The 18,280-nt window shown below is 41.9% G+C and overlaps 1 protein-coding gene across 2 annotated transcripts in view; it reads left to right on the top strand.

Moving 5' to 3' along the window:
* Nucleotides 1-18,280, top strand: part of CAMK1D (calcium/calmodulin dependent protein kinase ID) — a 405,862-nt gene that overhangs the window by 324,296 nt on the left and 63,286 nt on the right. For both annotated transcript variants that reach the window (XM_090266536.1, XM_090266535.1), the window contains exon 4: nt 17,800-17,938. In XM_090266536.1, the coding sequence (XP_090122662.1) occupies nt 17,800-17,938 (139 nt within the window). The remainder of the gene's footprint in view (nt 1-17,799; nt 17,939-18,280) is intronic.

Genomic DNA, 18,280 nt, shown 5'->3' with positions numbered 1-18,280 from the left:
TAAAGCAAAGCAATTTTAGATAATCAGTGGCTCCTGAAATCCCTAAAGAGAGGGGGTTTTCCAGATCATCCTTTCTTATAACAGACGAAATATGTGGAAGGCCTTCTAAAGTGCTACAGTATCAGTGGCTTTAAATAATTTAATCACTGGAATCTTATTATCATCTTGCCTGCAGGCCTTCTAGCAGAGAGTGCAATTTTATTAAATGTGGGAAAGAAATGGACTTGAAATTCTAATGTGGATACAGACTTTCCCGTGACTCATTGCCTTTCTGAGGGTCTCATTACTCTCAGATTCCTTGTCTTCCTTTCTTCATGCTTGGCAGGGACCACAGTCTGGAAACTACTGCAGACAGGGTGAGGAGAGACCTGCTGAGTTCAACAAATCCATCTAAACAAGCCTGAAATGCATTTCAGAGTCCTTCTGGGGGAGCGAGGAAAGCACTGCCAGTGAGGAGACAAGCTGCTGACTTAGAATTCATTGAGCAACAAATTTAGTATTGGCTGCAGTCTATGAAACATCAGAGAGAGCTTTCCTAGAGTTTGGGGAACTTCAGTTTGGGGAACTTCAAGGTTTTGAGGTTTGTTTGTTTGCTTATTATTACTTCTTATGAAAATTTTAAACATTTATAAACATAGAATATATAGTGAGCCTCTGTCTTAGGTCTGGTTTCCTGGAAACAGCCTCTGAAGAAGCAGTTTGGGTGCAGGTGGTTTTCTGGGGAGAGCTGTTGGGTCAGAATCTGCCGGAGTGAAGGAAGTGGCAGGGCCCAGGGAGGAGGTGGGCTGTAAGGCACTTAAACTAAAGCCTCCGTGATTACAGGAACTCAGGGGCTGGGCAGCCCAGCATCTCCTGCCTTGAAATGAATGTGGGGACAGTGGACATTTCCATCCTCCCGTTGTCTGGTCATTGATGTGTACTGTCATTGTGGCAGGTATGACCCTGGACAAGCAAGACTTATGCTGAGGGAAAATCTGAGAGGGGCTCAGCTAAGAGCCTTCACCAGCCACCACTTCTGCATCTAGGGGGGCCTGAGGGGAAGGCTGAGCACCCTACAATAGCACCCACTATGTCTACCCATCCCCAGCTCCACTCTTGTCAACCCGAGGCTCATCTTGCTTCCTCTCTACCTCCACGTTCTTTTCCCCCTTCTACCCTTGGCTCATTTGTTTTTTGGTTTTTGACAAGTTTATTGAAGTATAATTTATGTACCATAAAATTCACTCATTTGAGTACACAATGATTTTTAGTAAATTTACCGAATTATGCAGCCATCACCCTAATTCAATTTTAGAACATTTTCATCGCCCTAATAGCATCCTCTGTATTAAAAATTATTCCTGGTATATTTTAAAGCAAATCACTTTAGTGATATTTTAATGCAATTAAGTTCTTACCTGAAAGGATCTATTGATAAGAATAAGAAAAGACTCACATTCATAGGAGTGAGTGAGGTACAATTTAGCAGTTATTTGAGTCACATAATCTAAGACTTTGGGAGATGTAACTAACTAAAGGTTGCTTCCAGAGAAAGTGAGTCCAACTCCCTTTGTTAAGTGACTTATTCCCAGAGCTCATCTAAGAATATCACATCCAACACAGGCTCTGTACTTTATAGTTCTTCTACTTTATTCCTCAAGAGAAGAACTTGTATTAGAGACAGGGGTCTAAATAGGTCTAGGTGTATGCAAGACAGTAAAGGAGGAGGGCTGTCTAAAAAAGGAAACAGTAGCTCCAACGAGACACCATCTTTGTATGTCATCTATAAGGAGAGAAAGAACAGATATGGAGAAGATGGAAATGTTCTATCTATAGATCTCTTCAGCTAGGAAAAACCAAGACAACGGGGGAAATTCTATTTGTTACATTGTCAAGGCAAAACTCTAGGTTATTTTTAGGGTTGATATAAATGCCTTTTGCACATTTGTCATTCTTTTGATAAAATAAGGGGTCTAGAAAAAGAAAAGGGAATTTTTTTAATGAGATATAATTTGCATACCATAAATTTATCCTTTTAAGTATACATACAATTCAATGGTTTTTAGTATATTCACAGGATTATGCAATCATCACTGCTATTTAATTCCAGAACATATCCAGCACCCCAGAAGTAAACTGTACCCATTTCATCTCCCCCAGCCTTTGGCAATCACTGAGCTGCTTTTCATCTCTATAGATCTGCCTATTCTGGACATTTTATATAAATGGAATCATACAACACATGGCCTTTTGTGTCTGGTTTCTTTCCCTTAGCATCATGTTTTCAGTATGTTTGCAATGTTGGAGCTTGTACCAATGCTCTGTTCCTTTATGTGGCTGAATAATATTCCACACATGAAGTATGTGGGTAGGCCAGATGTTGTTTATCCATTCATCAGTTGACGACCGTTGGGGTTGTTTCTGCCTTTGGAGTATTATAAATAATTTTTCTGTGAACATTTTTATAACAGCTTTTATATGAACATATGTTTTCAGTTCACCTAGGAATGAAATTGCTGGGTCATACTGTAACTCTATGTTTAATTTTTGAGGAACGGCTGAACTGGTTTCCCTGCAACAGCCACACCAGTTTACATTCCCACAGCAACATATGAGGGTTCCCATTCCTCCACATTCTCATCAACACTTGTTATTTCCAGGCTTTTTTTGTTTTGTTCTGTTTGTTTCTACATCATAACTATCCTAGTATGTGTGAAGCAGAAAGGAAGGCACATTTTAAAAGACACTGGTAGCAGAGAAAGGTGAGCATTAAAAACTAAAGCAAGGTCTATGCTTGGGGCTCTCAGTTCTGTGCCTACAAAGCTTCATTCTCTGCGCACAGGGAGTGGGCGTGGTGCCGGGCTGCTGAGAGCCCTGCCACTCACAGGCTGTGAGGGACCTGTTCAAAGGCCTGGCTCATTGAACAACGCCTGCTCTGTATTGTAAGGCCCAGATTGACCAAACCTCATTGTTATTTTAAATAAACATAAGTGTGTGCATGCGCGCGCGTGCACCCACACACACAGACATCCCAAGCAAAAACACTGGAAACAATGTGCTGAAGAGAAAAAGAAAAGTGAATAATTCTGGTGGCACTGAAGAAAATGTGTCTCTATCTAAGGTGATTTCTGGGGGTTTTTAAAGTATTGCTATATGAGGTCTGTCCAGAAGGTATCCAGCCATGTAATATGAAAAATAGAAACATTTATTGAAGAAGATACAAGATACAAGAAACATTATACATAGGACAATGGCACCTCAATCCCCTTCAAAGTCAGCACCTTGTGACCTCACACAACTCTACCAATCACCATCAGCTGCCCCATTGTATTTTCCTGAATCTCACTGATAGTCTGAAATCTCTTCCCTTTCAAAGGTGATTTTGGACTTGGGAAAAACCAGAAGCCACAGGGTGCCAAATCTTGGCTGTCGGGGGGAGGCTGAGTCACCTGGGTGATTTGATGTTTCACCAAAAACTGCACGAGACATGATGCATGAGTGGGCGTGTTGTTGGGATGAAGTTGCCAATCACCAGTTGCCCATACCTGTGACCTTCTGAATAGTTTGCATGGAGGAGTGTTCAAGCTTCATGCAAAATTTGATACAGATTTGTTGCTCTACTTGCTAAGTCATTTTTTAAAAGTATATTTTATTGATTATGTTGTTACAGTAGTTCCCATATTTTCCCCCTTTGCTCCCCTCTGCCCAGTACCCCCACTTCCCTCCAGAAGTCACACCCCCCTTAGTTCATGTCCATGAGTCATGCATGTAAGTTCTTTGGCTTCACCCTTTCCTATATTATTCTTAACTTCCCCTTGTCTATTTTGTACCAACCGACTATGCTTTTTAGTCCCTGCATCATTTCCCCATTTCTCCCCCTCCCCTATCCCAGCTGATAACCCTCCAAATGATCCCCATACCTATGATTCTATTCCTATTCTGGTTTTCTTAGTTGGATTTTGTTTTTATTTTTTAAATTCAGCTGTTGATAGTTGTGTGTTTGTTGTCATTTTAGTATTCATAGTTTTCATCTTCTTTTTCTTAAGTAAGTCCCTTTGAAATTTCATATAATAATAGCTTGGTGATGATGAACTCCTTTAGCTTCACCTTGTCTGGGAAGCACTTCATCTGCTCTTCCATCCAAAGTGATAGCTTTGTTGAATAGAGTAATTTTGGTTGTAGGTTGCTTTTCATCACATTGAATACTGCTTGGCAGTCCCTGCCTGCAAAGTGTCCTCTGAGAAATCAGCTGATAGTCCTATAGGCACCCCCCCTGTAGGCAACTCTCTGCCTCTCTCTTGCTGCCCCCAGGACTCTGTTTTTATCTTGAACCTTTGGCATCTCAATCATGATGCATCCTGGTGTGGTCCCCTCTGAGTCCAGCTCACCTGGGACCCTCTGTGCTTCCCGGACCTGTATGTCCATCTCCTTCACAAAATTTGGGAAGTTTTCCTCATTTTTTTCAATTCTTGTTTCCTCATTTTGCACTGGTTGACTATTTTTTTCTTCCTTATGTTCCAAATCATTGATTTGAACCCTGGTTTCCTACCCTTCACCTTTGGTTTTGTGTGGATTTTCCTTCATTTCACTTAACATAGCCTTCACTTCTTCTCTTATACATTTGCCATACTCAAGCATATCTGTCAAGCCTGTGAGCACCTTTATCACCAGTGTTTTGAATTCTGTGTCTGTAAGGTTGTCTACTCATCTGTTAGGTTGGCTAGTTCTCCCACTGAAACCTTGATCCATTTCCCCTTTTGGGTCATAGTTCTCTGTCTCCTCATTCTGACAGGCTCCCGTGTTTGTTTGCCTCTGCATCCCAGGTAGATATGTCACTCCTGTAACGTTGTAAGGGGCAGAGCCTTAGGGATTCGTCAGTTGAGGACGACCCATTTCATCACGTTGTGGTGCTGTGTGTGGGGGAGGGGTCAGAGAAGGAACAATGCTGCCTGCCCAGCACTCACCCCTTTTCCAGGCACCTCTCCCACTTCCACACTGGACTGGCACCCCTCTAGCTGCTTCCCTGGCTGTCGTTCCCAGAGTGGGTGGGTCTGTGGATGCCCCAGAACCGTGGGGGTCCCTCAAACAAGTGGACTCCACTGAGACTGACAGTTTCTGCCTCCATCCTAACCCCTGCCGCTCTGCGCAGTCAGAAGCAATGAGGCTTGATTTTCCCCAGTGCTGGGACGGTGACCTGTGAGGTCCAGTGAGGAGCTGAGAATGCTCCCCAGGTGTCCCTCCTGACTTTTTAAAACGTGTGACTGCACTTTTTGCCAGCCTGCCATTGCCACCGCCACCACATTGCGTCCTCTCCACCCCGGCTCCGCCCCTCCTACCTGTCTGGATGAGTGTTTCTTCTTTATATCTTTGTTTGCTGGACTTCCATGCGGTTTGATTTTCTGGAACTTCTGGTTGTTTCTAGTTTTGAGGTAGTTGTATTCCTTCTTAGTTGTGGAGGGAGATGCAGCATGTCTGTCTACACCGCCATCTTGGCCAGAAGTCTGCTCAGTCATTTTGAATACAGTGGCCACACAGTACACATGCTCACACCATGGCATCTACCACCCCCACCGACTAGTACAGTGAAGTCGTCATTGTTCATGCATGCGCATTCCAGTCCACTCTCCATGGCGGCCAGGTTACACCAATGTCACTCTAAGCATTCTTGATATATTAACAATGGCTGGAATTTTTCCAGACAGACCTCATATATGGATTTTGTTTCTGTTTTTATTTCATTAAATACAAGAAAGGATAATCTGAGAAAGATTTTTTTTTTTCAGAAAACTGTGAACTAAGGACAGCAACTTTGTTGAAAGTATGTCCCTCGGCACTTATGTGTCATTTTAGACTTCTGATTTTCCTTGCAGTGTTTTGTCATCAATGAAATATTTAGTATTTGGTTCAATGCCTACTGTTACTTATAAAGTTAAAAACACAAGTTACTGAATCTAAGATCTGTCCACTGGCAACTCAGGAATATTAGAAAAGCTTGCTGGAAATTGTGGAGGAAGTTGGAACAGTTAGTGAATTGCTTATAAATGTGAGTTTTCCATGCTTTTCCTTCTTACTCCTGTCCAGGAAAATGTCTGAAGAGGTCTCTGGTAGTCAGACAGCTCTGAAAACACTCTCCCTCTTGTTATTCTCAATGTGCATCTTCTATTGTTCTCCACTTGCTATTCATGTTCTACCTCACTTTTACATATACATATTGTTAAATATGATCTTTGAACATGTTGTAGTGATCACATTCAATGTCGTACTGTCTTATTTCCCTCTGTGCTAAGTGTGGAAAGTGAACATGTGAGTTCTAGAAAGGACAAAACTGGAAATCCATCAGCAAGAATTACTTTTGCCCAATATGGGGACTATCACAATAGGAATGTGTTCCAGAGGCTGCCTGACCATAGCTATGAGTGGAGGTTGTTATATCCTCACACTTTCAACAATCTGAACTGAGTGAGAAAGAGCAGGCACAGTGGCTACTTACCTGGAATGTCTGGTGCCTGCTCTATTTTGTTATTTTCATTATAAAAGAACATATTAATTGAAGAAGACATTTCACTACATAATGGATATTTGTGAAATTACCAGAGAATACTTTAAAACAATTATTTATCAAAATACATAAATGACAACAAACTACCATGCCTAACTACTTTGATCTGCAGACTGCTTTGGTCTGTTTTGATCTGTCCCATTCAGTCCATGGGGCACAAATTGAGCCATGTTTTGCCAGACAGTCACCTACACCCTGAGGATCAGTCTATCTCAACACACTGCTCTGTGTCACTCACTAATCCACCCTTTAGCAGATCAACCTAAATGTTTTTGGACATGATTTTTTTAATGGATTATTATGTAAATACACTGAAGGTTTTTCTTAGATGTTTTTAGGTATGACCTCCTGTTGAGGGGAAGCTTCAGGTATTGTCTGTTCAAGGTCCCTGGGCAAAGCCGGGACCAGCCAGGTGGAACAGCCATTCACATGGGCCCTAGAATATTCTTCCCAGTATACAGTGACTATTCCTAGCAATAAAGCAGAAGAGACTAAGGAGAGATGTGATTAGTGAGACAGGGATAGCATGCAAACCATTAGCAAGTTTAGGTGACTTGGAGAGTATAGAATGGATGGATGGGTGGGTGGATGGATGGATAGATGGATGGAGGTGACAGTAGAGAGAAAATTGACTCAGCTGCCAGTCTGCCAAACAGGGTGGGCTACAGAACACTTCTGTTGTGCACTCCATGGCACATGCTTTGAGGATTTGGATGATAGCTTAAGGATGCTATACCCAGGTAGACCCAGACCCCACTCAACTGTATTTTTTGTGCAACATCTTTCTTTAATCAACACACATTTAGTTACTTTTTCGTCTGTGCCAGGACCATGCTAAACCCTGTGTAAACCAATTTCAGCAAAGAGATTAACATTACCTCTGCCTTCCTGGAGTTCACAGTCTGGGACAGGCAGGAGAAGAGTAGGAGGACAGCATTACAAAGACAAATATGCCAGTAATTAGTTCTAACTGGTGGGTACTGTGCAGAAATACAGGTGCTAAGAGAGAATGTAATGGGGGAAGTCTAATCTGGTCTAGGGGGTCATGAAGGGCTTCTCTGAAGTAGTGACATTCGAGCTAGGAACGAAATGATGATTAGGAAGTAGATGGGAGGAGGGTTCAACAGGTACAAAGGTGGCCCAGAGCGAGGGAACTCTGCACCGGCCATCTATGATCATGCATCTTTGTCAGTGCTATATTGATAGATGGTAAACCCAGGAACTCCGCAGATTTAATCAACAGAGACATGGGGCATTTTGCAAGACTGACAGTAAAGAGGCAATTTTTATTTTAGGTGTGACCTTCTATTGAGGAGATACACATGCTCCCACACACATCTGCTATATGATTTTCAGTAGGGATCCCCTTAACTGAGAAACAGTAAAACAAATGTAAATACATGTAATGAACTTCCATGTAAGTACATCTAATGGACAAACAAAAAGGAATTCATAAAATTGGCACCCAATCAAGTTGTCTTCAGATAGTGAATCTCTGAGCATATGTGAAATTGCGTAATCATCCTCGTTAGTTCTGAACGTAGTCACTGATCCAAGATAGATGAAGATGTGCTCACAGCCAACTGGCATTTTCCTATAGGAGTTGCCAATTTTGTGGCCTATCTGTGACAAAGCTGTGTTCCTAGACCTATTCCAGAGCCATCTCCTATCTCTTTCAGTTGTTACCTATGCAAAGAATGCAAAATTATTTTAATATTAAGAAAATTTTAATAGAAAAATGTGTTGCCAAGTAAATCTTCCTAATTGGATCTAATTGAAGAAAGGCTGACATATAATAGTCAAACACTTTATTACAGAATATTTCCAAAAACTGTACTTAAGACATTCAATAATATTAGTTATTATTGTAGCTCATGCCATCTGTGTTCTATGAGAAGGTCACTATTTGGAACAAAGGCATGTCAGTTAGTACTTCATTAACCTGGAACAACTCAGGGAACGTGCCATACTAGATTGAGAGTATTCTGACCCCAACCTTGCAAGTCCTTATTTTATAAGGTTATGTATAGGAAGATAACTATTCAGAGCAGAAGTCACAGTACTAATTGTGCAATTATGTAATATGGCTGACATTTTCACAAATTTCCACCCTAATCAATGGATAGCTTCATAAATCCCCAGCCTATCTGTGGTGCGCAGAGAGAAGAGCCGGGGGCTATTCTGTCTGGAGAACCAGAAGCCTTGTGTCAAACTGTGGCACCCTCCTCCCTCTCCTTCCAGCTCCCTGTTCCTAGCAGCACCTTTACACCAATCGTTTGTCAGTCGGTGGTTTACTCCTGCCTCTGAGTTCCCCCGCAGAAAAGGGAGAAAGGAACTGGCATTTACAAAACACTAAAGCATGCCAAGAGGCTGCATAGGGATTTTCCTTTCATTGTCTCATGTAATTCTTAAAGCAAGTATAATTTCCCCTTTTACAGATGAGGAAAATAGGCTCAGAGATCTCAAAGCTGGGCGCTCTTCTCTTCTCTGTGTACTCAGACATCCCTTGTCCCAAGGTCTAGATGCCATCTCCTATGCCAGTGACTCTCATATCTATACCTCCCGCCCTGGCCTTCATCTTGGCAAATACAATGGACATTTCTCTGTCCCCATCTTGTTTGATCTCTGAGCAGCATTTGTCAGGGTTGACCAAGGCCTCTTCCCTGATTTCCATGGCACCACACTCTCCTCCTTTGCTCCCTGCCCCCCTGTCTGAGCCTGTGCTGGCCATTCCTTGTCTGAGTGTGTTGGCATTCCTAGCACTCAGATGCTTTCCTCTCATGCAGCTACACTCTCACCAGTCGATCATGTCTAACCTCTTGGTTTTAAAGACCATGTACATGCTGATGACTTGCTCATTTTGAACTCTAGCTGTGATCTTTCCCCCTGAATTTCCAGCTATATATATGGCTATCTGCCTGATGTCTCCCTCTAATAAGCACTTCAGACTTCACATATTCTACCCAAGACTCTAGATCTATACTATCCAATATAGTAGTGCCATGTGGCTACTTACATTAATCACAATTAAATAAAATTTAAAAGCAGTTCTTCAGTTGCACTAGCCACATTTCAGATGCACAATAATGCCCTGTGACTACTGGCTACCATATCAGACATTGCAGATAAAGAACAATTTCATCATTGCAGGAAGTGCTGGTGGTCATTGCTGGCCTAGTGGTTTTGATCCCTCCAAACTTGTTCTTTCTCCAGGGCCTCCCTTTCAAATAATGGCACCACCATCTGCTTCTTTCTCAAATCAATAACCTAGGAGACAATTTTGATTCCTCTCCCTCTCGTGTGCCCCTTACCAACTTCATCTTGTCTGCCGAATCTCCAAAACACACCCCATGTCTGTCCTCTTCTCTCCGACACCAGCCACCCTCCTCTGTCACCTGGATGGATCACTGCAGTATCTCCTCAACAATCTGTCAGCTTCCACTCTTGCTTCTTCAACCTGCCCTCCACACAGCGTCAAGAGCGACCTTTAAAAAAAATGTTCACCTGTCCTCTGGCTGAAAATCCTCCAATGATTTCTTACCAAATGTAGAATAAACCTATCTGTTTGAATCTTAGCTTAGATGACATAACAAAGTACCATAAATCAGGGTGCTTATAAACAACAGAAATTTGTCTTTCATGGTTCTGAAGCCTGAAACTCTAAAACCAGGGTGTGAGCATGGTTGGGTTCTGGTGAGAGCTCTCTTCCAGGTTATAGATGGCCCACTTCTCACTGTGTCCTCACATGGCAGAAATTGGGCAAGCTAGCTCTCTGGCCTCTTCTTATAAGGATGCTAATCTATTTGTGAGAGCTCCACCCTCATGACCTAATTACCTACCAAGCTCCACCTCCAAATACCATCATATTGGAGGTTATATTTTAACATATAAATGTGGGGGAGTCACAAACATTCCGTCTGTAGCACATGGCCCTGCTTTATCTGGGCCTTTCCTTCTGTCAACCATTCTGCCCATTGCCCAGAAATGATCATTCTGACCTTTTTGGTCCCCACATACCATAAGGTTTTAGGACAAGCTCACCCCTTTGCCCAGAAGCTCTTCCCCCAGTCGTTAGTTGGCTAGTTCTTCCTGTCATCCAGAAGGGCCCTCTTGGAGCCCATTCAAAGGGGCTTCACCAGGTACCTATCTCATGCTCAAGTTCTCTGCACAGCACTTAGGACTCCTCAAGAGTTGCACATTTATCTGTTTGTTTGTTTCTCTTCCTCCCCCACTGGAATGTAAATAATAGATATCAGGGTTTCTATATGAATAAGATATGTTTTGTCTTCTTGGAAAACAAAAATCTAAAAATGACTTGTAATTATCTGCTTTTGGGTGGGGGGGATATAACAGGTGTTTTATGTTAGAAGAAATTATCAATTTTCTCTTGAAATCTTGATCATGTTAATCATTTCTTCACAAACTCTTCAACCGTTTTCTTATGAGTAAAGCGAAAGTAAAATTTCCTTACCAGAGTCTCAGCAAGCAAGTTTCCCAGACAAAAGTAAAGCTTTTATTTCTTTCTTACCCATCACTTTGTCTATAACCACACTTTTCCTGGCCATTCTAGAGGAGAAGCTGGCTGGGAAGTGAAGGGGTGCAGCTGGGAAGCAGGAAGAGACGAAGAGGGTCCTAAGGAATCACTGAGGCTGCACCAAGAGCAATGAAAGTTGTTGCCTGGGCGGTGGGAACCTGTGCCTGCTACAGAGCTGACCCACGTGGTTTGTTGGAATGAATTTGCTTTTCTGAGCACACCTAAGTTCATCAGGAAGTCTTAGGACCAAGAATATAAAAGTAGTGGGCCTCTAGGGTGGCAACTACAGACTTTCATTGGAAGACAGCCTATCCACCATGAAAATGACCTTGTTCCTAGATGTCCCTCACCTCACACCCACACACACCAATGGCAACACTCTCAGTAGCCTCTCTTTCAGAAATGGGTACCTTAGAGGCCAAGCAACTTAGAATTTACTGTCATCTGATGCAGCCCATTCAGGCTCCACTGCTTGACTTTCATAATCCTTCAGGATCTTACTTCACCGGTTGCATGTTCCAAATAAGTCAAGCTTCTTTGCCTACCTTGTTCATCTCTGCTTTTGCCTCCTCTCCCTGCCTGTCACATTCCTCCTCCTAACTCCTATCTCACATCAACTTCCTTCAGGGCTCAGCTGCCATTTTTGTAAAATCAGTGAGGACTGTGCTAGACTCCAGAGACACAAAGGAAGTTAAGACACCTCCTTCAGGAAGCCTCCTCTAACCACTTATTTCTCCCTTCTTCAGTGCCCTGTGGTCATTTATCTGGGGTCCCAGTTTGGCAAGTCATTAGTCACTGGTGATGTTGATTGTCACCCGAGCTCCTTTGTAGCCACCAAATACAGACTAATGCTGCATGCCAGCAGCGGACTTATAGAAAGGAGGTGCTCACTGATCTCTTTCATTGACTACATTTCTCTGAAGAGAGTTCACCAAAACTCTTTTCATGGTCATTCAAATTACAAGACCTTTCTTGCCACTGGGCTTTTCTCCACTTGACTGAACACTACTTCGCCTTTACTTCATACTCACTTTCTCCTGCCCTGTCTCCTGGACCCTTGCTAGCTGTCCTTCTGTGGTCTTCCAAATCACCTTCACTGCCCCACTCTCAGTATTGGAACCACCTACTGTGCTTACCTTCTCTGTGTCTTAATAAACCCTCCTCCCTCCTGGCTGTGGGCTTCTTGGAAACAGGGACAACGTATTGTCTGGCTTGATAGAAGATTGTTTGATGGTTTGGTAAATTAAAAAAAGCATACTTTGCAAATAAAGTAGCACAGATGTTTTCCCCCAATAAGCCTCAAAAAATATATAAGAAGAGAATGTACATTCAAAGATATGCTGCATGAATCAGTTGCCCAGCACAGTCCTTTGCTAGGGCAGCCATGACAAAATACCACACACTGGAGGGCTTAAACACAGACATTTGTTTTCTCACCATTCTGGCACCTGGAAGTTCAAGATCAAGGTTTCAGCAGGTTTGGTTTCCTTCTCACTGTGTCTCACGTGGTCTTCACTCTGTGTGCGTGCATCCCTGGTGTGTGTGTGTGTGTGTGTGTCTCATAAAGATGCTAGTCATATTGGAGCCATATGACTTCATTTAACCTTAATTTTCCCTATAAAGGCTCTATCTCCAAATATAGTGACATTGTGAGGTGTACTGGGGGGGGGTATGATTTTGACATGGAATTGGGGAGGGGCACAATTCAGTCCTCAGCACTGCAGATAATCGAGAGGGCAAAATAGCCAGGATCAAAGCATAGATGAGGAGTTAAATTGATCCGGTCTATTAAAGGAAGAGGCGTGTGTTTGTGTTTTAGAAATTTCTAAACAGATTGAGCCCTGGAAGATATTGTGAAACTGAATTCTAAGAATAAAGATATTTTTATTAAAGTAGGATTTATTGAAGGAGGGAAATATTGAAGACAGAGGTTGCATGAAATAAAGCTTTAATCTTCCCAGAGTGGTTGGGGAGGGGGTCCCCCCAGGAGCAGGGTGTGCAGATGCCAAAGCCAAATGGAGTAGTAAGGATTAAGTGGGGGGGAGGGTTGGCTGGGAGACAGGCAGGCGACTGTCCTGTGTGGGAGGAGGGAGATCCCAGGAACTGCCAAGTTGGACTCGATTGAGGGAAAGACTGAGAAGATAGATGATTTCTCTCCCTAAGCTAAGTGGAAAAATGCACGTATCATCTGGGCCTTGGAGTGTCACACTTGAAAAATGCTTTGCTTGTAACCTCTCTTAATCACAACATGCATATTTCAAGAGTACTTTCCGCTTAGGAATAAATAAGTATAAATAGGGGAGATGATTCTTAGCAAACACATTTATAACCAGCTTAGCTCTGGGGCACATTAAGACCACATTGCTTTTATATTCATGTCACCAATTCCATTACTCTTGCTGCCTAGTTATGTGACAGTCTTTGTAAATTTCAAGGCATCTTGCTGTAACACTGCTTTTTTATTATCCCAGCATCACTGCTAATAATTCTCAGACTATTCTGTGTGAAATTAACAGCACAGTGCTACACTCTTTGATCTTGTAAGGGAGGACAACATTTTCCTTGTGAGGGTCCCTGGCCAGGCCTAAAAATGAAACTGACAAAGACAGATAAACAGGAAAAATGTATACACATTATATTGAATTTTTACATGTACTTGGGAGCCTTCACAAGAGAATGAAGACCTGAGGTAATGACTCATCCAGGAAACTTTAACACCTTATAGACTAATAATACATTTCTGAAGAATTGACAAGACAAAGGGATTTGAAGTAGGGGTGGTAAATGGTGAAGAAGTAATTAGAAGATATGGGTGAGTTAAAAAGGTTTGTTTGCCAGTTTCTCTGGGGTTATCTCTGGGCTGATAAAGTCTGTCTCCAATAAAAAGGGAGTTTATTTTATGCCTTTAGACAGAAAAGAGGGAGCTTTTTATGTTTATTAAGTGCCATCAGCTCAGAATAATTTTTATGTCAAAGAGGCATATTTTTGGGTGACACATGCTGGTTTCCTTCAGCCTTCTTCATTTTTTTTTTTATTATATCTAACTTCTAGAGAAAAATATTTTTGGAGCCCAGTTTTCATCATTGGCACAAGGCCTATCTTTTAGTGAATGCGCGAATACTATTTTTATAAGACATAAAACATTGTAAGCTATAATTGGCGGTAAATTTTAAAGTAAGAAGAGAATACCTACCAAAATGATGTGAGGAAGTGCAAGTGCATGTAAAGGCAGAATGGTTTGCCCCGTGCTAACAAAGTATGAGTAGTATATGACAAAGTTACATGTGTTACAGTATTCTGTAGTGGAATCAGAGCCTACATTTTACTAGATCCAGCAACCTGGAAATTGTTTCTTGACAGTTATTCTTTAATTTGAATTACTTAAAAATTTTCAAATAAAATGATAATTTAATGAGATAATTACATCAAACTATTTCACATTTGCACATTTCAAATTTACATACAATATGATAGCAGTCTGCGGTCATAGGTAAGGACAATCAGAGACTGAGAAAATCCAAGTTCCATGCAAAGGCAGGTTGATTTAAATCAGTGTCAAAGGTTGAATTGAGAAGAGTAGAGAATTTTTTAATGATTTCTCTGTCTTCTCCCATAATCTTTGGCAGCTAGTTTATCTTTCTACACTGGCATCCCCTTGCTACTGATCTATTATTATGTTCTACTTCTTTTTTCCCAATCACCAGACCCCTGATCCTTCTAACTGTGTTCTGGTGTTTTGCATAGTTTAATTGGAGAACTCTATGCAAACAGGAAGCTTGCAGGAGGAGGATATTGACTAGAGAGCAACCTGTCTGTCAGATCAGCAGCCAACCGACCAACCACCCTAACCATGGTCTCCAAGCCTGAAAATGAGATGTGCCCCTCTAAACTTATTTCCTCATTAGTGATTCTGAGGCTCTGGTTGTTTACAAGTGGTTTTGAAATGAGTGGTTGTCTAGTTAGTTGAGGCTGCCCTGACGAAAGACCAGAGACTGGATGCCTTAAACAATGGAAATGATTTCTCACAATTCTGGAGTCTGGGAAGTCCAAGATCAAGGAGCTGGCAGATTTGGTTCCTGTTAAAGGCTCTTCCTGGCTTGCAAACAGCTACCTCCTCACTGTGTCCTCACATGCTGGAGAGAGAGCACTGGTCTCTCTCTTCCTCTTCTTATAAGGTCACCCACTAATCCATCGTGGGAGCCCCAACCCTCATGAGTTCATCTAAACCTAATCACTTCCCAAAGTCCCCACACCTCCAAATACTATTATTTTAGGAGTCAAGGCTTTAACATATGAATTTGGTGAGGGGGTGGGGGGGTTCAAACATTCAGGTCTTTGAAATGTATGCTTAAGGAGGTTTTGGAAAAGCATATAGTGATTTGCAAATTCGAGGGTTTTTATTAGTATTGTCACATTTTTTTTATTGGCAAGTTTTTAAACATTTCCCCTGTGCCTTGGTTTCTAAGGAAACCAAATTCTTTCTGAGCAATGTTCAGAAAAATAAAAACCTGTTGCAATTTGAAATTTAGTAAGAGAAATACCAAATGTGCAGAGAATTGGGACTCTGTGACAATATGTACTGTAACAGTTTCTTACACGTCAACTCTGAAGCTTTAATTCTTAACTACATTGCTGCCCTCGTCGTCGTCGGCAGCTGTCCGTCTCGAGAGACGATGGTGTAGCTTCTTAAGAGTCTATCTGCATCGCCGAGAATGGCTGTGCAGTCCGACTCGGGAGTGACATGGCAGTGCAAATAGAATCTATTAACACCTTACCTATCACATAGCAGAAGAGGGGACTTTGGAAGAATCAAAAGCAGGAAAGATCAGTTTTGAGAGAGGGAGAGGATCTGGGTCATGAAGTACTAAGGGTGGGGGTGGAGTGGGGAAAGGATAAGCAATCTTCTCTGAGACCTTCCAGCAGCCTTCAGATCAGAGGGTGTAAGTAGTAGGCAGACTAGTGGTAAGAAAGCACTGGAACACTAGCAAGCCAGGCCATTATTGGAAGGTGGGCTGATGGTAGAGGATGAGGGGGGAAACAATCAAAACAGAGTTTCCTCCTTCATAGCTAATACTGCCTTGATTGACACTTACCATGCACAGTAGGTGGTAAATAATGAGCACCCAATAAATGCTGAATGAATTGGCTGAAGAAGTGATTAAGCCAAGTGAATGTATCCGGTCACCCTGCCCCTGGCAGCAAGACATCTCCTGTCCTACATCCTCCAGTCTGCAATTTCAGACATTGAAATTCATTGAAAGAAGATTCTAAAAAATGAGGACTGGTGAGAACTTCATGTCAGTTGCCAAGAGGGGATGCTTTGGGATTTTGGTTTACCTAAGGAGTGATCATCAAAACATAGTCATTAAAATATAGTCTGTGCCCAGTTGTTTTGATTTCTTTTCACACTTTGAATTGCTTTTTATTTCTCCCAAGCATCTTTCCTTTCTTATCTAGATTGCTCAGTTTGCTTTGGAAACAAGAGATTAGCCAAGTGCAATATTGCTTGGGATGAGCGTAGGTAACACATAGGTCTTTTATAGCGGCAATTGTGTTTTCTTTACTGGCTCTATATGAAGAAGTTATCAGTGGTTTAGTTATTGCGCACTAATTGCCATGACTTGCAGAAAATGAATCATAGCCTTGTGTGTTTGTGAATGTGTGGGTGTTACTGTCAGGGCATACTTTTTACTCTGTTAAAGCTGAAAAAGTTGTTTATGAAACTTTTATATTTTTAATATTTCAAATCTTTTTCATTTTGTTTTTGGAAAATTTGTTCCTTTTTTATAGAAAAAAAAATAGTGTTAATATATCCCTTGAAGTTCACCTCCACGATGGCTCAATTATTTGAAAGAAGCACTGTTTTCTTAGAGAAGTATATTCTTAGACTTGGAAGGCTAAGTTGTTAGTTGACTTGTTTCTGTTCAGAATTGGACAGTTCTGTTACTTTGTTAGACTCCTAGTAGTATCAAATATAAAAATGAAAGGGTCTATGGAGATTGTTCACCAGGCTTTTTGACCTTTTCCAAAAAGGCCTTTCTTTGTCCAGGCCCCTTTTAGATAATTATGGGGAAAAAAATTTAATGCAACCAAAGCAAAGCCATGTAATAGAGTGTTGGTTTCTTTCTTTTTTAAAATTGCATGTAGCTTTCAGGTTCTAATGCTTCCAAGAATATCCCCTTAACCTCTGTTGGAAATGGTTGACTAGATTAAGCCCTCGTTTGACAGATAAAAAGACTGAGGTTTAAAGACTCAGGGAATGCTCACACACTCAGCAGATTAGAAGCGTAACTCAGTCAAAACTCCAGACATCCTGTTGGCTGCTCAATGCTTTGTCCGTAGCAGCCCTCACCCTAGGTCCTTTAAGGATACTGTCTTGTGCAAAGGAAACATCTTAGCCAGCATCATGTCCCTATGTCTGATGATGCTGATTTACACGGTCACAGCAGCAAGGAGGCAGAGGCCAGAAGACACCTGTCAAGCCTGGCTAGCCTCTGGGTCTGGGCTCATTTTTAATTCCTTTAACTTATTCCAGACATTTGTACCACTATGACATGGAAACACTTCCCTGGTAGAGCTTCTGGGGAATAGGTGGGGCAAAATCTAACTCTGAAAATGGATTAATTTTTGAAATAAAATTTTGGTCTTCTTTCATATTGATGGCTTTCCCTAAACGATTCAACAGCTCCTCTCAGACATCTAATTTATTCTTTTTCTTTTTTAACAGTGTATCTGGTGGAGAGCTGTTCGATCGGATAGTGGAGAAGGGATTCTACACAGAGAAAGATGCTAGCACTCTGATCCGTCAGGTCTTGGATGCTGTCTACTATCTCCATAGAATGGGCATTGTCCACAGGGACCTCAAGGTGAGGCTGTCAGCGACATCCTCCAGCTGCTCTCCAACCCAAGAGGACTGGCTGCAGAGGCAGGATGGGGTCACCTTGATGTAGATATGGGTGAAATGAATGCTGGATGTTGTGTACTGTTAGTCATCTGGGCCTTTGGGACTCAGAAGTAGCTTGAAAGAAGATGAAACTCAATGGGCTGGCTACTGTCTGGGAGATTTTGTAATCAATATGCTGTCAGAGGGCCACCAAGAGGTAGGTTATGTATTGATTCAAGCCTATCTAAAAGGTAGTTTTGTTCAAGGCCACAAAACCCCTTTTTCCATTACAGTTCTTCAGTCTTCTCCTTATTCCAGCTCTGTT

The sequence above is a fragment of the Furipterus horrens genome, unplaced genomic scaffold (genome assembly GCF_987537825.1).
Source record: "Furipterus horrens unplaced genomic scaffold, mFurHor1.1.pri manual_scaffold_2, whole genome shotgun sequence".
Taxonomy (NCBI): Eukaryota; Metazoa; Chordata; class Mammalia; order Chiroptera; family Furipteridae; genus Furipterus; species Furipterus horrens.
This window is presented reverse-complemented; position numbering and strand designations above follow the sequence as displayed.